The following is a 23,499-nucleotide window of genomic DNA, read 5'->3' as shown; positions in this document are numbered from 1 at the left end:
TGTGATAACTCACTGTGGTTTTACTTCCTGTTTCTCTCATGACTAATGCAGTTGAGCCCCATTCTGTGTCTATTGGCCATCTAGCTATCTTGCACAATACCTGCTTATATCTTTTAACTTTTTTGCCTTTATTTGCCTTTTTCTAACTGATTTAATATTTTGTAAATGAATCCAGTCCTTTATACGGTATACATATCATAAGGCTCTTTCCTTATTCTGTATAATGCATAGTCATTTATTTGTTGAGGTGAAATTCTTCTGGGGTTCATGAAATTAACACAGTTCTTTGTGTTTTGGGGTTCAAGTCTCTTTTCCCTTCAGTACCATTTCTGAAATATTTCTAGCCTGTGCCCATTGTTTTTGTAGAACTGGGGATGGGACTGAAGTAACATCATATCTGGAGATGTGCAAATTTCTGCAAATGTGTATTTAGGCATTTATGTGAAATGCAGTACCTCCTTTTGCTTGAAATCACCTCTACCCCACTGTCCAGTCCTAACTGTGCAGGCCATTTGTAAGTCTCTCTATGTGATTTCTGCAGGTCCTGGGTTTCTGTATCTTTTTTCATCTGCTACAACTCCACCCACCATCTTCCACAACAGTGTGTTCTGCAGCAGCCTGATTTTAGGGCATCTCCATCCTGTGAAGGGCCAAGCTGTAAAGATGGTGCACATGACAGACGTTTTGGATGTCTTGAAGAATCCCCAGCTCTTCCATCTACGTGATCAAGAAGAGAATTCAGAAACCATCCCCATAAGAAATGCAGGGACTCTGAAAGCTTCTCATCAAACGTTTAGGCATTTTCAGTATCTTTCAGTGACTGGGCCTCACCTAGCTGTGAGCCAAATTCAGGAGCTCTGCCGGCAATGGCTGCAGCCAGAGACCCACACCAAGGAGCAGATGATGGAGCAACTGGTGCTGGAACAGTTTCTGAACACCCTACCGGAGGCGGTGCAGACCTGGGTGAGGTCCAAACAGCCTAAGAACAGCAAGGAGGCAGGAGCCCTGGTGGCTGGTTTGATTCAAGCATGTGGGAAGAAAGGTGAGAGAGAAAGGAAGCAACTAGCCATTTCCATTTATTAAACATCCCCTGTATGCCTGGCATGTAATAGGAGATGAATAAAAATCTGTCAGGGGTGCCCGGGTGGCTCAGTCAGTTAAGTGTCTGACTCGGCTTTAGCTCAGGTCATGATCTCATGGTTTGTGGGTTTAGGCCCTACACTGGGCTCTGTAGTGATGTTGTGGAGGCTGCTTGGGATTCTCTCTCCCTCTCTCTCCCTCTCTCTCTCTCTGCCCCACCCCTACTCATGTGCACACTCTTTAGCAAAGTACATTTTAAAAATGTTGAGATGAGCACTGGGTGTTATATGTAAACCAACTTGATAATAAACTATAAAATTTTTTTTTCAAATGAATAAATGAAAGAATGAATTTTATAATCCAGTCTAATCTGCCTCATGGGAGATGGAAGAAATCTGGGGCTTGGCTTTTGCTTTTAATACTTACTATTTCTCTGAGAGTAGCCCNCCTCAAGGTCCATCCATGTTGCTACACATGGCCAGATTTCATTCTTTCTCAGTGCCATGTAGTATTCCATGGTATAGATAAACCACATCTTTTGCTCCATTTCCTATCCAGCCTAAACTTTAGGATCAACACAAAACAAAACAACACACACAGCCAGAAAAATGAGGGTATAAAGTGTGAGAGATACAAGGCCTGGAAGTTTAACCTCTACCAAAATGTGGGCTCTTGGAAACTCAAGTTGCCAGATTGAGATTTTAATAATGAAAGAAAAAAAGCCATTTATTCCTCATAGTCCTTTGAATAAAAATGATACTAAAATCAAAGTATTGTTTAGGAGTATTATATAGAGAGAGGGGGAAAGAAAGAGGGGTAGGGAGAGTGGTGGAGAGAGGCAGGCAAGGGAACAAAAAATATGAATATAAGACCACAATTACCTCTGGAGAAAAGGCTGCGGGGTGGACAGGAAAAAGCACATGAGTGGATATAAGTTATCAGGAATGTTCTAGATTGGGGGGTGGGTAGTGGATTCACAGGCATTAAATATACTTATAAATGAATATATTTAAAATAAGTAGGGTCATACATGGCTTAATACCGATTTCATGAATTAAGGATTGTTATTAACTCAATTCTGTGTCCCTGTATTCCTTGAAAGAAATTGGAAGAGGGTAGTAGTGAACATGTTGGATACTTCCAGTGTACCATCCTAGGTGTTTTATACATAACTAATTTATTTACTTCTCTTAATAGCTCTTGAGATAGGTATTACCGTTATTTTGTAGAGGAGTTGACAGAGGCACAAAAAGGTTGTGTAACTTGCCCACGACCCGACAATTAGTTCTCGCCACTCAGTGTTCTGACCCTGGCAGCTGGCTCCAGCATCTGTACTCCAGTCACGGCGTTATGCTGCCTCCGGTGGACATAGGGGATATTGCCCCAGGGGTTAAAAACTTGGCCAAGGGCCCAGAGCTATTAAATAAATGGAGCTGGCACTCAGGGAAAAGGAAAGAAGGCTCCGTAGGATATGAGGAAGAAACAACAGATTAATGAAAGGTGCACTTGGGAGGACACTACAGTCAGGGAAGGACTTTAAGGTGCAGGTTTCTGTAGGGAACATGGTGGCCATCTTCTAGATCAGTGAATGAAAGGATGTAGGAAAAGCTTGAAGAGCTGCCACTTTATTTATTTATTTATTTTAAACGTTTATTTATTTTTGAGAGAGAGAGAGACAGAGGGCCAGGGAGGGGCAGAGAGAGAGGGAGACAGAATCTGAAGCAGGCTCCAGGCTCTGAGTCGTCAGCACAGAGCCTGATGTGGGGCTCAAACCCACGAACCGTGAGATCATGACCTGAGCCGAAGTTCGACGCTTAACAGACTGAGCCCCCCAGGCGCCTCGAAGAGCTGCCACTTTAAAATGCTTCTTGTGTGTTTTGTACACGTAATGCTTAATCCTTATAAGATCCCTTAGAAGTCTAGGTATTATTTCCATCTTACGGTTGAGAAACTGAGTGGACAGTGAGGCTGGGAACCACCGGTAAAAAGGAAACTCCTACTTTATCTGGACGGCAGTGGGGAGTCATTGAAGGGTTTGGAGCTGGGAAACGCCCAGAGCTCTCTTTTGGAACTGGCTGTATTGAGAGGAGGAAAGATTTCTCTGTTTTTTCTCTTACAGGAAGCCCAGGACTGCTGCCGTCTTCCGTGGCAGGGGCGGGGTTGATGGGGCTGNGTTGGATGTGGGTGGGAAGCCACTGTGTCTGTGGGTGCTGCCAGACCGAACTCAGTTCCGTGGTCACTCCTTTCTCCCTTCTAGATTTCCCTGCTCAGGACTTCATCCTTGCCAAAGAGAGGAGCACGGAAGAGCAACAGAAGGACACAGAGATGTCTGAAAACCCCTCGTCCGCTGGACCCCAGGTGAGTCAGACTTTCTTCTGACTTGGTTCTCCAATGTGGGGATCTCAGCTTCCTGACTTCCAGGCCTTCCCTTTCCAATTAAACCACATTCTCACTTTCTGTAAGTCTTGTATATAAGTAGCATGTTCTGAGCCTTTCCCTGACTACCCTGCTTAAAATTTGTTTCTGACTCTGCATCCTCCTTCCCTGCTTTACTTTTCTCTGTGGGACTTATCGTCATCCCACATATGTTTAACACTTTCCCTCTTTTTCTAGTTCTTGCATTAATTGTTTTGTTTGTTTTCTTAGCATTCCAGTTTATGCCCAGTGTTGGCTATTCAAAACAACCCTCATGTGGTTTGCACTGTTATGCTCATTTATATGTGAAACAAGGGGCAAAAATATGTGACTGGGTGGCTCAGTCAGTTAAGCATCCAACTTCGGCTCAGGTCATGATCTTGAGGTTCGTGGGTTCAAGGCCCATGTCGGACTCTGTGCTGACAGCTAGCTGAGAGCCTGGAGCCTGTTTCAGAGTCTGTCACTCCCTCTCTCTCTGACCCTCCCCTGCTCATGCTGTCTCTCTCTCAGAAATAAATAAAGCATTAAAAAATATATGTGAAACAAAAGGCAGCTAATATAGGGAAATGGTACTGTTGTGAGGTTTTATTTTTTTTTCCAAAAATCTTCTCCATAACGTTCATGTTAAATCATATTTTGAAACCTAAATGATAATTAATGAAATTAATACACTGCATTTCTTCTAGAACCAGAAAAAAAGCCTCATGGAGGTTGGCGATTAGGAAGAAATAGTCTATAAAGATTCCTTGAGGGGGGAGATAAGGAAAAAAAGTATGAGAAATGCTATTCGAGAAGATCTGCTCCTGTGAGTGGCCCTCTGTCCCTACAGTGCCCATCTCAGGGGCAGCTGTACTCAGCTTCAATGGGTGGTGCCACGTGAAAATGTGGGCCCGGGTCTCCAGATCTTCTGGTTTCTGGTTGTAAAACTCCAGTTAGTAATATTAAATCTACAATTTTTTTGAGTGTTGTCAGTTAATATGAATTTTAAATAAAATAATAAAAAAATCGCAATAAAAGCCGGATAAACCCCTCCATAGTTGCCGGGCAGCCAGTACATGACTTCTAGTTTAAATCAGTTGTTCATTGATCTGCATAATATTTTCCTCAAAACACAAGAGATGTACATTAATGAAGTGTGTATCGTATTCTCATGTAGTCTTCTAGTATGAACTTTTTTAACTGAGATTATCAAGATTGTTGTATGTAACTGTAGTTAATTGGTTTGCATCGCTGGAATATTATTCCGTTCTGTGACTCTACCATAATATATTTATCTCTTCTACTCTAAACGGACATTTGGGCTGCTTCCAGGTTTTGGATGTTACAAACAGCACTATTAACAATATCTGTCTTGGAGTACACATGAACAGATATACCTAAGAAGAGAATTTCTGGGTCCAGAGTAGTTTACCAATTTACATTTCCTTTAGCATCTAAGAAGAGGTCCACATACTAGATAACATTCGGTATTGTCAAACAGACTTGTTTTTATTTGCAAGTCTCTGTTTATTAATACGATTGAATATCTCTTTATGAGCTCTTTGGGTTTTACAGATGAGTCACTGAGGCTTATGTACCCACACTCAACAAAGACGATAAGAACCAGAGCCAGAACTTAAACCTAAGTCTCTGATTCCTGAGGCTGAGGTATGCTGCTCAGCTTCTAATCATGCACATTCATTATTTATTTCTAAAGTGGCTCAAAAAAGATCTTCCTCCAATCCAAATTTGTAGTAGTTAGCAGCAGGAACTGTCTCAGAAACCATCCCCCTTCCCTCGTACTACAAGAGAGCAAGGTCCTTTCCTAGGTCCCTACACCCTCTGGATTACAACACTTGGTTAGAAGCTTTCTGCCAGTCCAAATGCTTTATGTTCGGTCCTCTCTCATCAGGCTCCTCTCCCTCCTTGGGATAATTTCTGTATGTTGATCATTTGGAAGTGTTTCTGGTATTTTAGGAGCTGGTAACTTTCCAAGATGTGGTTGTGGACTTCAGCCCAGAGGAACTGACCTATCTTAGTGCTGCTCAGAGGAACCTCTACCGGGAGGTGATGCTGGAGAATTACAGGAACTTCGTCTCCTTAGGTAAGACCGCCTTCTCCATGGAACTTGGTTTCAACTCTCTACGGCAGTGTTTCTCAACCTCTTTTCTGTCCTCACATCAGGAACGTCTGTGATGTAGGTTCACCACATCTGAATCTGAACCCAGATCAGAGACAGTATTTTAATATCAAACTCAGTTACTCATCATAGAGCTAACATTGAATATTTACTATGTGTCAGGTGCTAGTCTGAGCACTGCACCTGTCCTAACTCCTTTAATCCTCATACTAGTTCTGTGAGGGGGAAGTATATTTCTTGTTGTTTTTATTATTGCTTGAGGAAACCATGATGGGAAAGTTAAATTACTTGTCTAAAACAACACGGCTATGAAGTGGCTGGCTGGAAAGTAACCCTAAGCGGTTCAGCTCCGCGATCTGCTCCCTGAAATTAAATGGCTGTACTGCCAGACTGGGGTTTGCTTCATCAGGTCTTAGTGCATCGGAAGGCTCGCAGTGATGTTTAAAAAATTTTTTTTAATGTTTGTTTATTTTTGAGATAGAGAGAGACCGAGAGACAGAGAGAGATAGAGCACGCACGGGGGAAGGGCAGAGAGAGAGAGAAGGAAACACAGAATCCGAAGCAGGCTCCAGGCTCTGAGCTGTCAGCACAGAGCCCGACACAGAGCTCAAACTCACAAACTGTAAGATCATGACCTGAGCCAAAGTAAGATGTTTAACCGACAGAGCCCCCCAGGAACGCCATGCAGTGATGTTTTTTGAATGGGGGAAGAAATTGATGAAACTTTCAGGAACTCCAAAGGCTTCTGCTGGGCTTAAAGTTTTAAACTCAGAGATTCTCAGTCTCCCTTCACACCCAGAGGCAAGGTGGTTTGCCTCTCCCAATAGGAAAAATGTTTTTGTTGCCAGTGCCAGGATCCCTATTTTAGTGGCTCTTGAGGGGTGAGGTCTGCTGAAACACGCAAACAAAGCAAACAGCATTCCATGGACAGCAAGTTGGTGCTCTTGTCCTCGTGAAGTCAGAGACCTGGGGTGGGTGGGTGCTGGGAGTGCCTTACCTCAAACCTGGCATAAGAGAGTATAATTTGAACCATGACTTTTATTGGTCACAAAGAAGGCAAAAGAGAGTGCCTTTTCCAGTGTAACTTTTCTCTCAGTTACCATATTTGTGACTTAAAATAGAGGGAATAAGGGGCGCCTGGGTGGCTTAGTCGGTTAAGCGTCTGACTTTCGCTTAGGTCATGATCTCGCAGTTAGTGGATTCGAGTCCCGTGTTGGACTCTGTGCTGTCTGCCAGCTCAGAGCCTGGAGCCAATTTCAGAGTCTGCATCTCCCTCTCTCTCTGACCCTCCCCTGCTCATGCTGTCTCTCTCTCTCTCCTAGAAATAAATAAAAAATATTTTAAAAAATATAGAGGGAATAAATCAGTTTTATCTCTTTGCAGTGACCTGGAGGCATTTCTGTCTTCTTGTGAGGCCTTGGGTTCTTGTGTCACTGAAGGTTTGGGGTTAATAGAGGTCTTAACACATCACCCAGGATGCTGTCTTCCCAAGTGTGGCATGGGTATGGCGGCTTAGACCGAAGGTTATTTTGGGTCATACATCTTGTTGGTCTTCCAAGGAGAGAGCAGACCCCAGGCCCTGAGCCTCAGACAGGCAGCACTCGGTAACTGGTTTCTAGTGGATCTACTGCTCTACTTCCTTAAGGGCTTTTTTCTTTTTTTGCAAATGACAATGGCTTCTGTTTTTAAGGTTGATTTAAAGCTCCCGTTTAAATGAAGTGTATTTAAGTTAAAAAGAGAGATGATCTAAAGAAAAGTGTTAAGGGGCATCTGGGTGGCTCCCTTGGTTAAGCATCCAAATCAATTGCGGCTCAGGTCATAATCTCATAGTTTCATGAGATTGACCCCATGTCAGGCTCTGTGCTGACAGCATGGAGTCTACTTGAGATTCTCTCTCCTCTCTCTCTACCCCTCCTCCTGCTCGCTCATCCACGCACAATCTCTATCTCTCAAAATAAATAAATAAACATTTTTTAAAGAACAAAGAAAAGTATTGAGGTGCCTAGGTGGCTCAGCCGATTAAGTGTCCGACTTCAGCTCAGGTCATGATCTCATGGTCTGTGGGTTTGAGCCCCGCATCGGGCTCTGTGCTGAATGTTTGCTGAGACCCTGGAGCCTGCTTCAGATCCTGTGTCTCCTTCTCTCTCTGCCCCTCCTCCACTTGCCCTCTGTCTCACTCTGTCTCTCAAAAACAAATATATGTTAAAAAATTTATTTTTTTTAAATGTTTTATTCATTCCTAGGAGAGAGAGAGAGACAGCGTGAACAGGGGAGGGTCAGAGAGAGAGGGAGTCACAGACTGTAACAGGCTCCAGGCTCTAAGCTGGCAGTCAGCACAGAGCCTGAGGCGGAGCTCGAACCCACGAACTGCAAGATCATGACCTAAGCGAAAGTCGGATGCTTAACCGACTAAGCCACCCAGGCGCCCCAAATGTTAAAAAATTTAAAAAAAAAATAAAAGCATTAAATACAAAACACTACTATAAACGGCACACAGATAGGGCCAAAATGAGAGGGTCAGTAATTTGTCAGTGTGCCAGTTTCCGGCATAGGTAACAGAGGAGGATTCCTGTTCTTGTGGATGTTATTAATGCCAGTGGAGTGAGACAGACAGTAGGCAAGGAAAGGTGTCTTAGTTCGTGTGCTCTGCTGTAACAGAAGACCACAGACTGGGTGGATTCTAAACAGCAGACCTTTATTTCTCACAGTCCTGGAGTCCAGAAGTCCAAGATTGGGGGGTGGGGGGGCAGCAGAGTCAGGTGAAGGCCCTCTTCTGGGTCACAGGCTTCTTATTGCCTCCTCACTGGTGGAAAGGGTTAGGGAATCTCTCTGAAGCCTCTCTATAGGAGCACTAATCCTGTCCATGGGGGCTCCACCGTCATGACTGAAGCACCCCCAAAGGCCCACCTCCTAACACCAGCACATTGGGCATTAGGATTTCCACATATGAATTTTATGGGGACAGAAACATCCAGACCATGGCAGGTGGTTTGCAAAATGACTTAAGTTTGAGAACTAGAAGTAGGGGAAAAGGAGCATTTCAAGACAGAGGGAATGAAGGTATCACAGGAGGAAAACAACCACATGTCATTTACTTTTTGAGCAGCTATGACACTGGATCCCCAGGCTGAAGTAGAGGGCCCAGCGCACTGTCCTCAAGCCCTTTCCAGGTTTTATCCTAGAGGAGAGTTGTTCAACCTTGGCGCAGTTGACATCTGGGCCAGATCATTCCTTGCTGTGGAGGGATGTCCTGGGCATGCAGGGTATTTAGTGGCCTCCCTGGCCTCTGGACCAGGTACCAACAGCCTTCCTTCCTCTCTGAACTTGTGACAACCAAAAATGTCACCAGACAACACCGCATGTCCCTTACATCCTGATAAACCTTTAGAAATGGGCTTCATTTATGGGGCGCCTGGGTGGTTTAGTCGGTTAAGCGTCCGACTTTCGCTTAGGTCATGATCTCGCGATTCGTGGGTTCGAGCCCCACGTCGGGCTCTGTGCTGACTGCCAGCTCGGAGCCTGAAGCCTGTTTCAGAGTCTGTATCTCCCTTTCTCTCTGACCCTCCCTGCTCACGCTGTCTCTCTCTCTCTCTCCTAGAAATAAATAAAACATATTTAAAAAAATTAAAAAAAAAAAGAAATGGGCTTCATTTTTCTTTTGTGTGCATTTGCATCTTCCTTATTATCGCAGAGTCTTTAGAGCCTAGGCTGGGAGTCGCTGTGGGTCAGGGCAGAACCCCCAAGTTATGAGTCTCCTTTTTCAACAGGGTACCAATTCTCTAAACCCGACATTATCTCACAGCTGGAAGAGGAGGAGTCACGTGTGAGGGAGGAAGACAGCGGCACAGAGACGCAAGGTGAGTGGTGAGCAGGGACCCCACGGGAACTGGAATCGTGGGAAGACGGGCGGGGGGCTGGGAGCTGTGGTCAGAGGGCATTCGTCAGTGTCCACTCAGGCCAGGGAGGGGGCCGGTAGGCGCTCTCGTCTCAGGGCTCCAGAGGCTTCACCCCCTGTGGGCACTTTCATCTTCTCTTCTTGGTGGCTGAGCTCTTCTCCTGCCTGGTTCCCGGGACGCCGTTTCCCTTTTCTCTAGTTTTCCAGCCCTGGCACTTACTCACACCTTTCCCTCTGCAGCTGGAAGTCCTAGATCTTTCCTTTTAATTCAGACGAGAGAAAACATTGGCATGACACCACGCTTCCTTCCACTTGCCAGGTCTTCAGACTTGACACACAGAGGTTCCCCTCCCCTTCCCTCCTTAACCCCCCGCAATCTGGGTTCCATCCCCTGACCTCTGCCAACACACACATTCTGTCTGTCTGTCTGTCTGTCTGTCTGTCTGTCTGTCTTTCTCTGTCTTTCCCTCTCCCTCTCACACTGTGTTCTACCAACATCCTTATGGCTTAAAGACAAGAACTTTCTAGAGTTTATCTTATCTAAACTCTGTGGCTACAATATGATAGCATTTGCCATCTTTGTGAAATCCTTTCCTTCTCTGAGTTGGGTCACTGTGTATAATCCAGGATCGCCGTTGTCCTTCAGCGCCTCTTAGTAGTAAACCACACCCACACTGGGGCAGGCCATAGGGGGAATTATTAGTTTACAGTACCACTCATGTGGGCTTCAGGGATGGGTGGCAATGGGGGCTCAGTGATGTTATCAAAGGCCTCTTTCTTTTCNTCCCTCTTGTCACTTTGCCAGCAAATCCTAGATCTTCTTTCTTATTTCCGTGTAAGAAGAGAGGGAGGGAGGAAGGGAGAGGNTCCAGGCTCTGGGCTGGCAGTCAGTACAGAGCCCGACGCGGGGCTCGAACCCACGAACCGCGAGATCATGACCTGAGCGAAAGTCGGACGCTTAACCGGCTAAGCCACCCAGGCGCCCCTCAAAGGCCTCTTTCATTCCCTCTTGTCACTTTGCCAGCAAATCCTAGATCTTCTTTCTTATTTCCATGTAAGAAGAGAGGGAGGGAGGAAGAGAGAGAGAGAGAGAGAGAGAGAGAGAAAAGCAGGTGTGTCCAAGAAGCATTGTCACGAGTGAGGAAGCTTTAGTGTTCCATCTGGGTCCTGTCCCATCCCTGAACCAGTAGCTATGCCCAGTCTAGTGCTGATCAGCACAGCCCTCCCTGCCTTGTCCTGTGTGGGCAGAGAAGTGGATGTTCCAGCAAAATTCAGGGACCTGCCATGGGGATTCCTCTACCCTCCTCTATGTTGTCTTCAATGTCTTCTTTGGTCTGTTCGTTCGACTCACTCATTCATTCCGCACATACTTACTGAGCCTCTGGGGTGGGCCAGCCCTGTCCTAGGTTCTGTGGATACAGGAACTAATAAGACAGACAAGATCCCTTCTCCCGTGGAGTTCGCCTTCTAATGGGGGTGATGGTTGATACCCAGACAAATAATAGAATCTGAGTGTAAAGCAGTTACTGACAGATGGGAGGCTGCTTAAGGCAGTACAGTCAGGAAAGTACTGAGGAATATTTCAGCGAGACAAAGAGGGAGCCACGTAGAAATCTTGAGGGAGAGTTACAGGCAGGGGGAGTAGCAAATTCAGAGGCCCCAGGGTTGGAATGAGCTTGGCTGTTCCAGAAACAGGAAGAAAAGCAATATGGCCTGAGTAAAGTGGAGGGGACAAGAGATGAGGCTGAGAAGACAGCCAGAGGTTTTGAGCCATGGAATGAGGTGGTGTCATTGACACCATAGAATTGTGCTGTCCGATGTAGTAGCCACTAGACACATGTAGTTGAATCTGCACTAATTAAAAGTACATAAATTTAACTTCAGTCACACCAGTAGCATTTCAAGTGTTCATTAACAACATGTGGCTACTGGCTACGTATCAGCAAAAATATAGATGATTTACTTCATTGCAGAGCATTCCACTGGGCAGCACTGTTGTAGAAAGATCCCTCTGGCAGGTCTGTAGACAGTGGGCTTTAGGAAGAGCTGCAGAGAAACCAGTCGAGAGCCTGCTCTAGCAGCTAAAGTGGATGGAGGCTGGTGCCGAGATTGTGGAAGACAGGTCTGGGGGGCTCTCTGTGAGGAGAGTGGGTGCTGGGATTGCGGAGGACAGGTTTGGGGGGCTCTCTGTGAAGAGAGCCTGTGCTGGGATTGTGGAGGACAAGTTTGGGGGGCTCTGTGAGGAGAGCTGGGGTCAGGATTATGGAAGACAGGTTTGGGGGGCTCTCTGTGAGGAGAGCTTCCAGGGAGCAGGTGTCTCTTAGTCTTCCACGTTTGAGTCTGCTCTTCCAAGCTCATTTCCTGAAAGGTCTAATCCATTGTGACGGGGCCGGTTATCCCTGTCCTGATGCGTTCCTGATCATAGTCTAGCTCTGCTGTCTATTCTGTCCTCTGTTCACACACCCTGCTGTCTGCCGGGATGTGACCATTGATTTCCTTGTCTTCGGTTTTTTCCCACCCACGGGCTTGGCTTTGTATAAAGCACAAAGTTCTGACTCCTTCTACGCTCGGAAGAAAATCCAAACTTTTAGCAAAACATTTAGATCCTTCTCAATATGCAGACCAGTTCCTTTTGGCCCTTTCTGTTTCTACTGTGATGCTGTATCTCTGTGAGGAAAGAATAGAGGAACTTTTACATTTCTTTTAGATGGGGAGAAAAGACCTAAAACCAAAGATCTAACTCCAGAGCAAAGCCTGCCTGTGGAACAGCCGTCCTTGGGGGTGGGAATGGAGGACTTGGAGGTAGGTAACTTCTGCAGTATCCGTGAAGGGGAGTCTTCTCCTGATGGTCCACCGGACTTGTGCCAGGTCAACCAGGAGAAACTTCCAAGTCCTGTAACGATGAGTCAGCCCGAGACCCTCACTCAGGAAAGAGGCTGTGATGGAGATGGTTTTGAAAGAAGCTCAGATCTCACTAAACAATCAGAAGGTCCTCCAGGACAGGACCCCCAGGAAGGTGCTGCTCCTGGCATCTGCACCAGCTCCCAGCCGGTGGCTGATGAGCCTTTGCTCCAAGAGAGCAGGGACAACAAATGTCGATTTTGTGAGAGAACTTTTATCACCCAGAGAGCTCATGAGAGGCATGAGCAGTTGCATGCTGGGAAGAAACTCTTTGAATGTAAACGGTGTGGAGAAGCCCTCAACCTCCCCATGCCACACCTCCCCAGACGTCAGACGACTCATTCCAGTGAGAAGTCCCGTGGATGCAGTAAAGGTGGGAAGTCTTTCAGCGGCCAAACAAACACCTGTGGCCGTGTGAGAATTCAGGGTCAGAAAGACTACTTCGAGTGTTTCCAGTATGGCAGAGCCTTTACCCAGGATGTACGTCTTTTCCAACATCTCAGAGCCCACGAGGCAGCCAAAGGCCTTCCCCATGGGGTGCCCCGTGCTAAGACCTATTTAATTCGCTATCATCGGAAACATGACTATATTGGAGAGAGAGCCTGTCAGTGTTGTGACTGTGGCAAAGCCTTCAGCAAGAGTTCACATCTCATTCAACACTACCGAATTCATGCTCAAGAGAGGCCTTACCAGTGTAAGCTGTGCAGGAAGTGTTTCAGCCGGCCCTCCTACCTCACTCAACATTATCAGCTCCATTCTCAAGAGAAAACCGATGAGTGCAATTCCCACTGAAAAGCTCTAATCAGAGAACATTCTCAACATCTTTGGCTTCATCCTGGAGAGAGACCCTCTGAACTTCATTGCGATGTGATTTTTAAAATGGTGAATGGCTGCAAGGACTGTATAGAACAGTCTTTCTGCAAAAGAAGATTCAGCACATGCCTCAGTAGTCACACAGATGAAAATCCTTACAACGAGTATCTTGGTTGCATAGGAAAGAAGTGAATAGATTTTGCCTTTCTTTGGTGGTATTTGTAGAATGGAAAAACCTTCATTTTTAAAAAGTTTAAATCCAAGTTAGTTAACAAATAGTGTAGTCTTGGTTTTAGGAGTAGAACTCAATAACTCAGCACTTACATATAACACCTAGTGCTCATCCCAACGAGTGCCCTCCCTAATGCCTGTCACCCATTTAGCCCATCCTCCACCCACCTCCTCTCCAGCAACCCTCAGTCTGTTCTGTGTATTTAAGAGTCTTTTATGGTTTTCTTCCCTTTCTGTTTTCATCTTCTTGGAAAAACCTTCATTTTGACACCATGACAAAAAATTTGTGACTGGCAGTTGCGATCCAGGCAGGCAATCTATTCCCAAGTTTTTCTAGAAATGTTTACATACAGTATCTTCATCACATGGGATGTGTCAACACAGAGCATGGTTAAAAAGATTTTCAAGGTGTACTTATATTGATTCATCCACAAGGCTGTGTATTGGGTATTTACATAGTACCTCATAATTTATAAAACATTGTCATGTATATTATTTTACTTGATCTTTTAAGGAATGCTGCATTGTACCTAGTGAGCATGTCTGTTCTATTTTTACAGGTAAAGCAAATGTGAAACTCCCAAGTTTTCAGTTGTGCTCTAGGTTGTAAGTGATGAAATAGGAACTAAACCCAGGTTTTGTGGGGGGTTTTTTGAGATTTCATGAGACATTTATTTCATATTTTGATGTTCAGCCCAGGTTTTCTCTATTCCTGCCATATCCTCTCTGAAGAACAGGTACAGTAGGATACTGACTTCAGCTGTCTTCCTCTTTAGCAGTCCTGGCATTGTTTCGTGTGAAATCAGAAGACATTTACAGTATTATAGGTTCAGAAAGCTCTCTTAGGGTCAAGTTTTGACAGCCATTTCTCTCGAGATTTAGGATTAGATGATGACTTTTTGAGACACTAATATGGGAAAGAAGATTTTTGCTAAACACTTCCTTGTAATTGTTCTTATAGATTGTAACACTGTCACTGATCAAGTAGAGGGTTTTTTTGTCTGTTTTTGTTTTTGTTTTTTATAGTTTCCTATAGTTCTTTGAGGGGTTGTGGTTTCTTATTTCTCTTTTCCTTCCTTTAAACAAATCTTGTTGAGAGCTTTCTTGGGCTCTGGCACTGTTAGTACGCTGACTTCACCTACCATCCTAATGTTATGCGAACACACTTCCTTGAAAAGGTATGAGCCCTGAATTGCACTAAAAATCTCTTTAATACCATATTACTATAATGTTAAAAGCTCTCCATCACTGCCTTGACTGCTGGTCTAATACAAAGACACATGGGAAGCAGGTGGACTGGAGTCCCAGAACCTGATTGCTTGCGTGGGAGCGTGGGTTGTTGCTGTTGTCACTCGCTGCCCAGCTTTTTTTCATCCAGCCATTTTTGAGGTTGGTTTATGATAGGTGGCTCCAAAGTCATGACATTAAGAAAAACAGGACTCGTCAGAACTTAGTGAGCCAAATGAGTGTTAGCTGCCCAAACTCTCTTTTTCGTTTCCAAAGTTCTTGATGAAACAGACCTCATGGGCTGGCCCTAGTTTCTTTTTTTTTCCCAAATAGTTTATTGTCAAATTAGTTTCCACATAACACTCAGTGCTCATCCCCACAAGTGTCCTCCTCCATGCCCAACTCCCCCCCCACATCCATCAGTCCTCAGTTTTTGTCAGCATTTAAGAGTCTCTCATGGTTTGCCTCCCTCCCTTTCCCCCACCATTTCCCCCCTTCTTCTCCCCCTTGTTCCTCCATCAAGTTCCTCCTAATCCTCCTATACGTGCAAACATATGATATTTGTCCTTCTCTGCCTGACTTATTTCACTCAGCATAACACCCTCAAGGTCCATCCATGTTGCTACACATGGCCAGATTTCATTGTTTCTCATTGCCATGTAGTATTCCATGGTATAGATAAACCACATCTTCTTGATCCATTCATCTGTTGATGGACACTTAGGCTCTTTCCATGTTTTAGCTGTTGTGGAGAGTGCTGCTATGAACATTGGGGTACATGTGCTCCTATGCCTCAGCATTTCTGTATCCCTTGGGTAAATTCCTAGCAGTGCTATTGCTGGGTCATAGGGGAGTTCTATTGTTAGTTTCCTGAGGAACCTCCACACTGTTTTCCAGAGGGGCTGTACCAGTTTACATTCCCACCAACAGTGTAGGAGGGTGCCCGTTTCTCCACATCCTCGCCAGCATCTAGAGTTCTCTGATTTGCTCATTTTAGCCACTCTGACTGGCGTGAGGTGGTATCTGGCCCTAGTTTCTAATCACAGCCCCCTCTTCAACACACCGTAAACTGATTTCTGACCCTGTCACCACTACTGCAAGGGAAAATGATGTCGACACATCTTGTTGATGGTGGTGGTAATTAGCCTTGATGTCTTGCTTTAAAATGGTGTGTGCTGGGTTTTTCTATTGTAAAGTTCCTATTGATTTCCCTTTGTAGTTAATAAATATCTCGCTGGAGAAATTTTGAGACCATGCAAGTACAGATCTTCCTCGACTTACAATGAGATCTTGTCCTGATAAAACCTAGCATCAATTGAAAATATCGTAGCCAGAAATTAATTTAATATGCTTAACCTACCGAACATAATAGCTTAGCATAGCCCACCCTAAACATGCTCAAAACTCTTAGGCTAGCCTACAGTGGGCAAAATTATCTAATCCAAAGCCTATTTTATGATTAAGTGTTGAATATCTCATATTGTTTATTGAATACTGTACTGAAAGTGAAAACCAGAATGCCCACATGGATGCAGAATGTTTGTAAGTGTATTGGTGGTTTACCCTGTGGGTGTGAGGCAGACGGGGAGCTGGGTCTCACTGTCACTGCCCAGTATCGTAAGCGAGTATTGTAGCACATACGATTGGCTGAGGAAAAGACCAATATTCAAAATTTGAAGCATGGTTTCAGCCGAATGTGTTTTGCTTTTGCACCATTGTAAAGTCAAACAATCATAAGTTGAACCATCATAAGTTGGGGGCCATCTGTATCCAGCTTCTCCTCAAACTTTCACTCACTAAAGTTTAGCATCTAGCAAGTGGCTCTTGCCTACGGCCATTGTTACTCTGTGCATTGTTTCTCTACTGTCATTGCCATAGCACTGGTGAATTTCTCTCATTCCTTCTGCACATAGTAATTAGAATTCTCCTGTGAGGAAAAGTTGGCTTCCCTATTTATTTACTCAATAATTTTTTTATAGCAGTATGGATTCATGGATATTTATTTTATCCTATGGGCTATAATTTAGCACTACTGTTATTCATTTTGTTCAAATTCTTTCAGCTTTGGCTGTTTGGCATTGGCCATCTTCCAACCCTTTCAAGTTGGCTCCTGAGCCTTTTCAACAAGTTCCCATCCTTTTCTGAACACTTTTATCTTCCTACACCCTCCTTAATCTCTCTCCCTTCACCTCCAAGAAAACCTTGCCAAAACTTCTTGATGGCTTCTCCCTCCTGCCCTGTGAAATCTGCTTCTTTCCCCAAGGCTATCCGTTTATTCAGGCCCTTAAGAATCTCATTCATTTCATTTATTCCTTCACCATTTTTGCAAAATGTACATTATATCTGAATTGTGATTCACTTCATGCATTTTCTTTCAAATGTCTCATCCCTGTTTTTTGAAATTTAAATATATCTACTTTAAAAGGAAATATTTAGGGGCGCCTGGGTGGCTCAGTCAGTTAAGCAACCAATTTCAGCTCAGGTCATGATCTCGCAGTTCGTGAGTTCAAGCCCCGCATCGGGTTCCGTGCTGACAGCTCAGACTCTGGACCGTCTCCCTCTCTCTCTGCCTCTCCCTTGCTCTCACTCTGTCTCTCTCTGTCTCAAAAATAAATAAACATTAAAAAAAAGAAAATTTTAAATCACCTCAAACAAAGGGTTTTACCCAGGCCATAATCAGATTTCCCTGGTTGTAGCTAAGATGTTTTATAGTTGGCTCATTTGAATCAGATCCAGACACGGTCTCCAAATTGCACTTGGTTGTCTGATTTCGAGTCTTAATCTACAGCAGTCTTCTCTTTTTAGTTTTGTTTATTTTTTTAAAGTTTTTAAAAATTTTTTAATTTATTTTTTTTTTAAGTTTATTTATTCTGAGTGCACGTGGGTGGGGGAGGGAGCAAGAGAATCCGAAGCAGGTCCTGCGCTGACAGTGTGGGGCTCAATGAGGAGCTTGGACTCATGAACCCAGGAGATCATGACCTGAGCTGAAATCAAGAGCTGGACACCCAACCAACTGAGCCACCGAGGAGCCCCTCCTCTTATTTTTTTTTTTTCTTTTTAGTGCTTTATGTTATCCTTGGAATAGACATACACCTTCCTCCACTGCCTACCCAATTCCTAATATATCTGATAGTTTTAGTACTACTGTTATATTCTGGTGTAATTTTAATTTTTTAATGTTTTAAAGTTCATTTATTTTGTTGAGAGAAAGAGAGAGAGAGCGAGCATAGAAGGGGCAGAGAGAGAAGGAGAGAAAGAGAATTCCAAGCAGGCTTTGCACTGTCAGCACAGAGCCTGATGTGGGGGTCCAACTCACAAACTATGATGCTTAGCTGACTGAGCCACCCAGGCACTCTGGTTTAATTTTTAATTTGGAAGCACTTTTATTTTAAAACATTCTCCTTTTAAATTGTAGTAAAATTTTTCTTAAGTAATCTCTACAGCCCCAGTGTGGGGCTCAAACTCACAGCCCTCAGATCAAGAGTTGGATGCTGGCATTGCAAACATTTTTTAAGTGTGCAGTTCAGTAGTGTTAATTATGGTCACACTATGTTCAACAGATCCCCAGGACTTTATCATCTTCCAAAACTAAAACTCTATGGCCATTAAGCAGTAACTCCCCATTTCTCCCTTTCCTCAGCCCGGGTGACCATCATTCTAGCACTGTTTTTCTGTTAAAGATTTGTGTGATTATGCAAATAATACTGGAGGAGACTGCCACTTGTCCTGTGGGATATCCCCCCTTCTAAATGTGTCTGTCTGTTTCCCTGGTTTCCTTAAGCTTGTTCCTCTCTATTTTCTGTAAATGGAAGTTAGCTCTAAGTATCAGAGACTTCTATTCATCTTCAACTTCTTTGGAAAGAATATGTCATGGGGGCTTTTGTGCATTGTACTATATCCTGTCCGGAGTCACAGGGTGTCGGCTTTTCCCAGAGACCCAGCCTTTTCAAGTCATTCTCAAAGCCACTGCACCAGTCACCACAGGCAGTGGTGAGGTTTCAAAGCGTTCACCACCTCTGAGTTATACAGAGGCTAGCTGTTTAGTTCCTTCTTCATGACCTCTTCTAGATTTTCTCTGCATTCCTCCTTCATCACTCCAATCTGGTCTTTAGACCCTTGAATTAAGAGGTGGTGGAGACTCTTGAGGGGTCTCAGGGTGGGCCATTTGTTGAGAACCCTGGGCTAGGGCTTCATGCTTCTTGAGGAGCCTTCGCTAGAGAAAGTCAGGGAGCACAACTTGCCTAAGTTCTGATGCATCTCTCACGCCAAAGCTGGCGGCATGACACCATGGCATTGCTCACCCTACCTGTCACCCCTGAACTATTTGGAACGCACAGAAGATGGACAAACCAATGCGTCCATATTTTACAAATTTGGGCTCACTGAGATGGTGCGTGTCTCAGCCTGTTGTTTTGGCTTTCAGCTTGCTGCTGTCCTAGTGGGCTTCTGAAGAGAATGCTTTTCTGCTTCCCGCTTCTCCCACCCAATTCCTGACATCTGACAGGGCACCGCTCTTTTACTTGGGCTAATTTTTTTTTTAATTTCAAACACTCATGTTTTAAACATTTTTGGTGACTATGTAATTAATACATATTCCTTGAAGATTATAAGATAACATATTTTTCTTTGAATGCCTGTATTTCCCTCTCCCAGATATACTTGCTGCTAAAAGGGATAGAAAATTGTCCAGACATTTTTCCTATGCGTAGATCTATATAGATTTTTACATAAAAATATTTTATGAAGTAGAATTATATCATTAGCACTTCTTTGAAGGTTGTAATTTTTTGTAATACACGATGAACAACTTCCCATATCCATAAGTATGCCCCTCTCTTTGGTTTTTTAGGACTGCCTAGTACTTGGTTACATAGATATGCCCTGATTTATTTCACTAGCCCTCTAAGGTTGTAAACTGGGGCTCCTTGTAATCTGTCTCTGTGTGCACATAACTGCTATAGTTACACTTCCCTGTTTTCTCTTGGGCTTTAGCATTTCCCTCATCAATTTGCTCTACTGTCTTTGCATATAGTCATGTTTTAAAGGAAGTTCCCAGCAGAGGAATTTTTGGGCCAAAAGGTATGTGTATCTTGAAGGTTTTAGAAACCTTCCTGGCCTCATCCCTGCAAGGTCTAAAAGTTATGATTTTTTTCTCTAGGGAACAACTAAACTACTCAACTCTCTTCCACACCCCTTTTCTCCTTGAAGAATTTGCACTATGAACCCGTCTAATAATAGGACTGAAGTCAGAGCTGGAAAAAGTCACAGCAAAGTAGCTTGGGCAGGGGAGGGGCAGAGGCATCCCAAGCAGCCTCCAAGCTGTCTATGCAGAGCCCAATGGGGGCTCGATCCCACGAACCATGAGATCACGACCTGAGCTGAAATCAAGAGCTGGGCATTTAACTGACTGAGCTACCCAGATGTCCCTTAACATAGTTTTTTAAAATTATTACATATTTAAGTAATCTCTACACCCAGTGTTTGGCTCTAACTCACAACCTGAGATCAAACATCACATGCTCCTCCCACTAAGCCAGCCAGGTGCCCCTTAACATAGTTTTATTAGGTTTGATTTCCTCACTAAACAAATAATATGAAGCATATTAAAAAATTTTTGGAAAACAAGGAAGGCTGAGTCCCAGAATCTCAACAAGTACAAGCCCAGGGATGTAGTCCTGTTCACAGGTAGAAGAGCTCTTGGCAGAAAAGAGAGTGTGGGCTTTGGAGCCAGGCTGGCCCATACCACATCTCGTCCCTTCTTGGAAGCTGCCTGATTAAAATTTGTTTCCTTAAGAAATGGGACAACAGTGCTTCCCCCTGAACTGTCCAAAGGCCTGGAGCTCATCTGTGTAGAAGCCTAACAGTATCTGGTACATAGCAGGCACTCAGCTACCAGTAGCTGTTATATTATGTAATACTTTGTTTTCATGTAGTTTTCACTTACTCTTTAAGGTTTTCTTAGTGACAGCAAACTACAGAATCGTAAACCAGATTTAAACATCGAAACACAGCATTTTACTATTTAGTATTCTCTATACAAAGAAGCTTAGCTTTGGGTGAGGGTTTCTCATAACGTGTTACAAATCTGAAGTTCTCATTCTGTAATCACATTTTTTAAAAAATGGCTAATTATATAAAGGTTTGATTCACAGAACAAAAAGGATTATATTTGTAGTTTTCTTAGATTTCCAAAAAGTGATATTACTAGATGAGATGCGATGAACATTTCTGTGGTTCTTGAGAAAGATCCTGACGAATTTATGTCTGGAGGGGCAAGCCATTTGTAGTAGAGGGAGGCCAGGAGGTCCAGGGGTGGGAGATAATGGACAACTGTCCTCCCTCCCGAGTCAGCGACAGGTGCTGCTATCAACTATGTTCTGTATCCACTGCACTGGGAGAATCCTTCACTCCAGGCAGACAAGTTCGTATGTGCAAAGGAATGTCTTTGCCGCTCCTGGTGCAGATAAGCATTTGAACAGCTTTCCCAGCAATCAGTGGATAACTCATTTAAAACAAACCAACAAAAACGTCTGCCTACTTGATAAGCCAAAGTAGTGAGTCTTTGCTTACAAACGAATGTTTCCCCAAATGTTTTTAAATTTCTTTGTGAACAGTCGAAGCTCTGTACCTATTTAGCTATTGCATCTTCGTTCATTTTCTTATTGGTTTGCCTGAACTCACTTTTCTTAAAGTATGCACTTCTGAAGGGTTAATTTTTTTTTTCATTTTAAAGTAACACTTGGCTCATTAAAGACAATATGTACTTTGGGACACCTGGGTGGGCCCAGCTGGTTGAGCATTCGACTCTGGTTCAGGTCATGATCTCGCAGTTCCTGAGTTCAAGCCCTGCACTGGGCTTGCTGCTGTCAGTGCAGAGCCTGCTTTGGATCTTCTGTCCCTCTCTCTCTGCCTCTCCCTTGCTCACTCTCTCTCTCTCTCTCTTTCAAAAATAAATAAACATTTTTAAAAAAGACAATTTGTATTTCATAGAAGGGTAGAGTTTTCCTCTGCCCACCCCCTGCCAAGCACCATGAACACCTTTTTCTTATAATTTCAAACTGATTACCAGATTCATGAAAGTGGTTGCCTCTGGAGAGCAGTGGGGAAGGTCTGTTTTCACAGTACCTCTGCCTTTTCACTTTTCTACCCATTGACTGCATTACATGTTGTAAGGTGTTTAGAGTTTTCATAGAGCGGTGCTCACTCCACGTGTGCGATAGTGGATCTTATTTCCACCCAGTCCTACACCCACACCCTGCTCTTTCACCTCTTGTCTGTCATCACCTTGTTAATAGCCGCACCAGAGCTTTCTATATAGGGCCTTCCCTCTGAATGTTTCACTTAGTTCTGATTTTTCATAATTGTAAATGATACTGTAATGAACATTTTGGCACTTAAAATGTTTCCCCAAACTTGGTGTTTGTCCCACACATCCTTGTTGGCATTATATATTATTAGCATTTTTCACCTTTGCTAATTTAATAGGGGAAGGGCATCTAATTTTTATGACATTTATTTAGTGTCTTTTTTTAAATGTTTATTTATTTTTGAGAGAGAGACATAGCATGAGTAGGGGAGGGGAAGAGAGAGGAAGGGAGACACAGAATCCAAAGCAGGCTCCAGACTCTGAGCTGACAGCACAGAGCCTGACATGGGGCTCCAACTCACAGACCAGATCATGACCTGAGCTGAAGTCAGACACTCAACCGACTAAGCCACTCAGGTGCCCTTCATCATTTTATTTTATTTTTTAATGTTTATTTACTTATTTTGAGAGAGAAAGCTTATGTGAGCAGGGGAGGGGCAGAGAGAGAGAAGGAGAGAGAGAATCCCAAGCAGGTCGATGCTGTCAGCACAGAGCCCAATGTGGGGCTCGAACTCACGAACTGAGATCATGACCTGGGTCAAAATTAAGAGTTGGCCACTTAACCAACTGAGCCACCTAAGCGCCCCTTGTTTTATTTTTAAATCTTCTTTAGCTTCTCTTGAATTTACTTTGAATATTGTGTGAATAAAATCAAAATTACCCATTGTTAATTGCCCTGACATCCATTATCAGTAAATGATTCATAGTCATATTGTCATATAGTGTGGGTCTAGTACCTGGACCATCAACTTTGTTTCATTTGCTTGTTGCCTGATTGTATCTTAGATCTATATACTCTTCTTAATCTTTATAGCCTTATATTTGAGTTTTGTATTACTATGCCTTAAAGTGTATTTATATCTATGTAATTCATATGAAAAATATATAATTGTTATTCTTCTAGATGAATACTTATATTTATCAATTAAAAACAGCCTTTTGATGATTAGTGAACTTATAAATAAAGCAGAAAGAATTAACATTGTTACATGTCCTTTCATGTATTCAAACTTGTGTATTGATCAGAGTTTTGTACTTCTCATCAGGTCACAGTTTTTCCGCAGTCATTTCTATAATACTGTTGCAGTTGTGGGTTTCCTTGTGTTGGGTTTTTCTTTTTTCTGTTAATAGTTCTCATTTTTAAAAAGCCAGCATCCCAGGAATGGGGTCACTTCAGTGTTGCCCCACTGCATGCATTCAAGCCAACCAAACCCCAGACTTCCAAAGCAGACAGGGGCCAGAGATGCTTATGAAATGTTGATGAGAGCTGCAGACTCTCTGCCCGGGAAACGTAGAGACACTTGGCAGCGTGGGTGGGTGTGTGCTTGTGCGCAGCCACACCAAGACTCACGAATGCCACCTCAGTGGGGCCGGCCTTGCCGCCACCTCAGCTTCAAATCTCTCCTCCCCCTGACACTTGCAGTTGGGAAGCTCTGGGTTCAGTGCCGGCGC

At 43.8% G+C, this 23,499-nt stretch overlaps 1 protein-coding gene across 1 annotated transcript; it reads left to right on the top strand.

Moving 5' to 3' along the window:
- Positions 1 to 663: 663 nt before the first annotated feature.
- LOC144225785 (zinc finger protein 215-like) lies at positions 664 to 22,972 on the top strand. Its single transcript, XM_077757063.1, has 5 exons — positions 664 to 1,042; positions 3,338 to 3,438; positions 5,452 to 5,578; positions 9,382 to 9,471; positions 19,840 to 22,972. Exons 1-5 carry the CDS (start codon positions 664 to 666, stop codon positions 19,848 to 19,850), a joined length of 708 nt encoding a protein of 235 aa, XP_077613189.1. The 3' UTR covers positions 19,851 to 22,972.
- The last annotated feature ends 527 nt before the right edge of the window (positions 22,973 to 23,499 follow it).

The sequence above is a fragment of the Crocuta crocuta genome, unplaced genomic scaffold, assembly GCF_008692635.1.
Source record: "Crocuta crocuta isolate KB4526 unplaced genomic scaffold, BGI_CrCroc_1.0 scaffold142, whole genome shotgun sequence".
Lineage (NCBI taxonomy): Eukaryota > Metazoa > Chordata > Mammalia > Carnivora > Hyaenidae > Crocuta > Crocuta crocuta.
The sequence above is the reverse complement of the archived record's forward strand: the minus strand, read 5'-3'. Positions and strand labels throughout refer to the sequence as shown.

Excerpts from the sequence above, each read along its gene's own strand:
- LOC144225785 (XM_077757063.1), top strand. The coding sequence starts at position 664 with ATGGTGCACATGACAGACGTTTTGGATGTCTTGAAGAATCCCCAGCTC. Across the intron at positions 1,043-3,337 it reads TCAAGCATGTGGGAAGAAAG|ATTTCCCTGCTCAGGACTTC; the intron begins GTGAGAGAGAAA and ends TCTCCCTTCTAG. Across the intron at positions 3,439-5,451 it reads CCTCGTCCGCTGGACCCCAG|GAGCTGGTAACTTTCCAAGA; the intron begins GTGAGTCAGACT and ends CTGGTATTTTAG.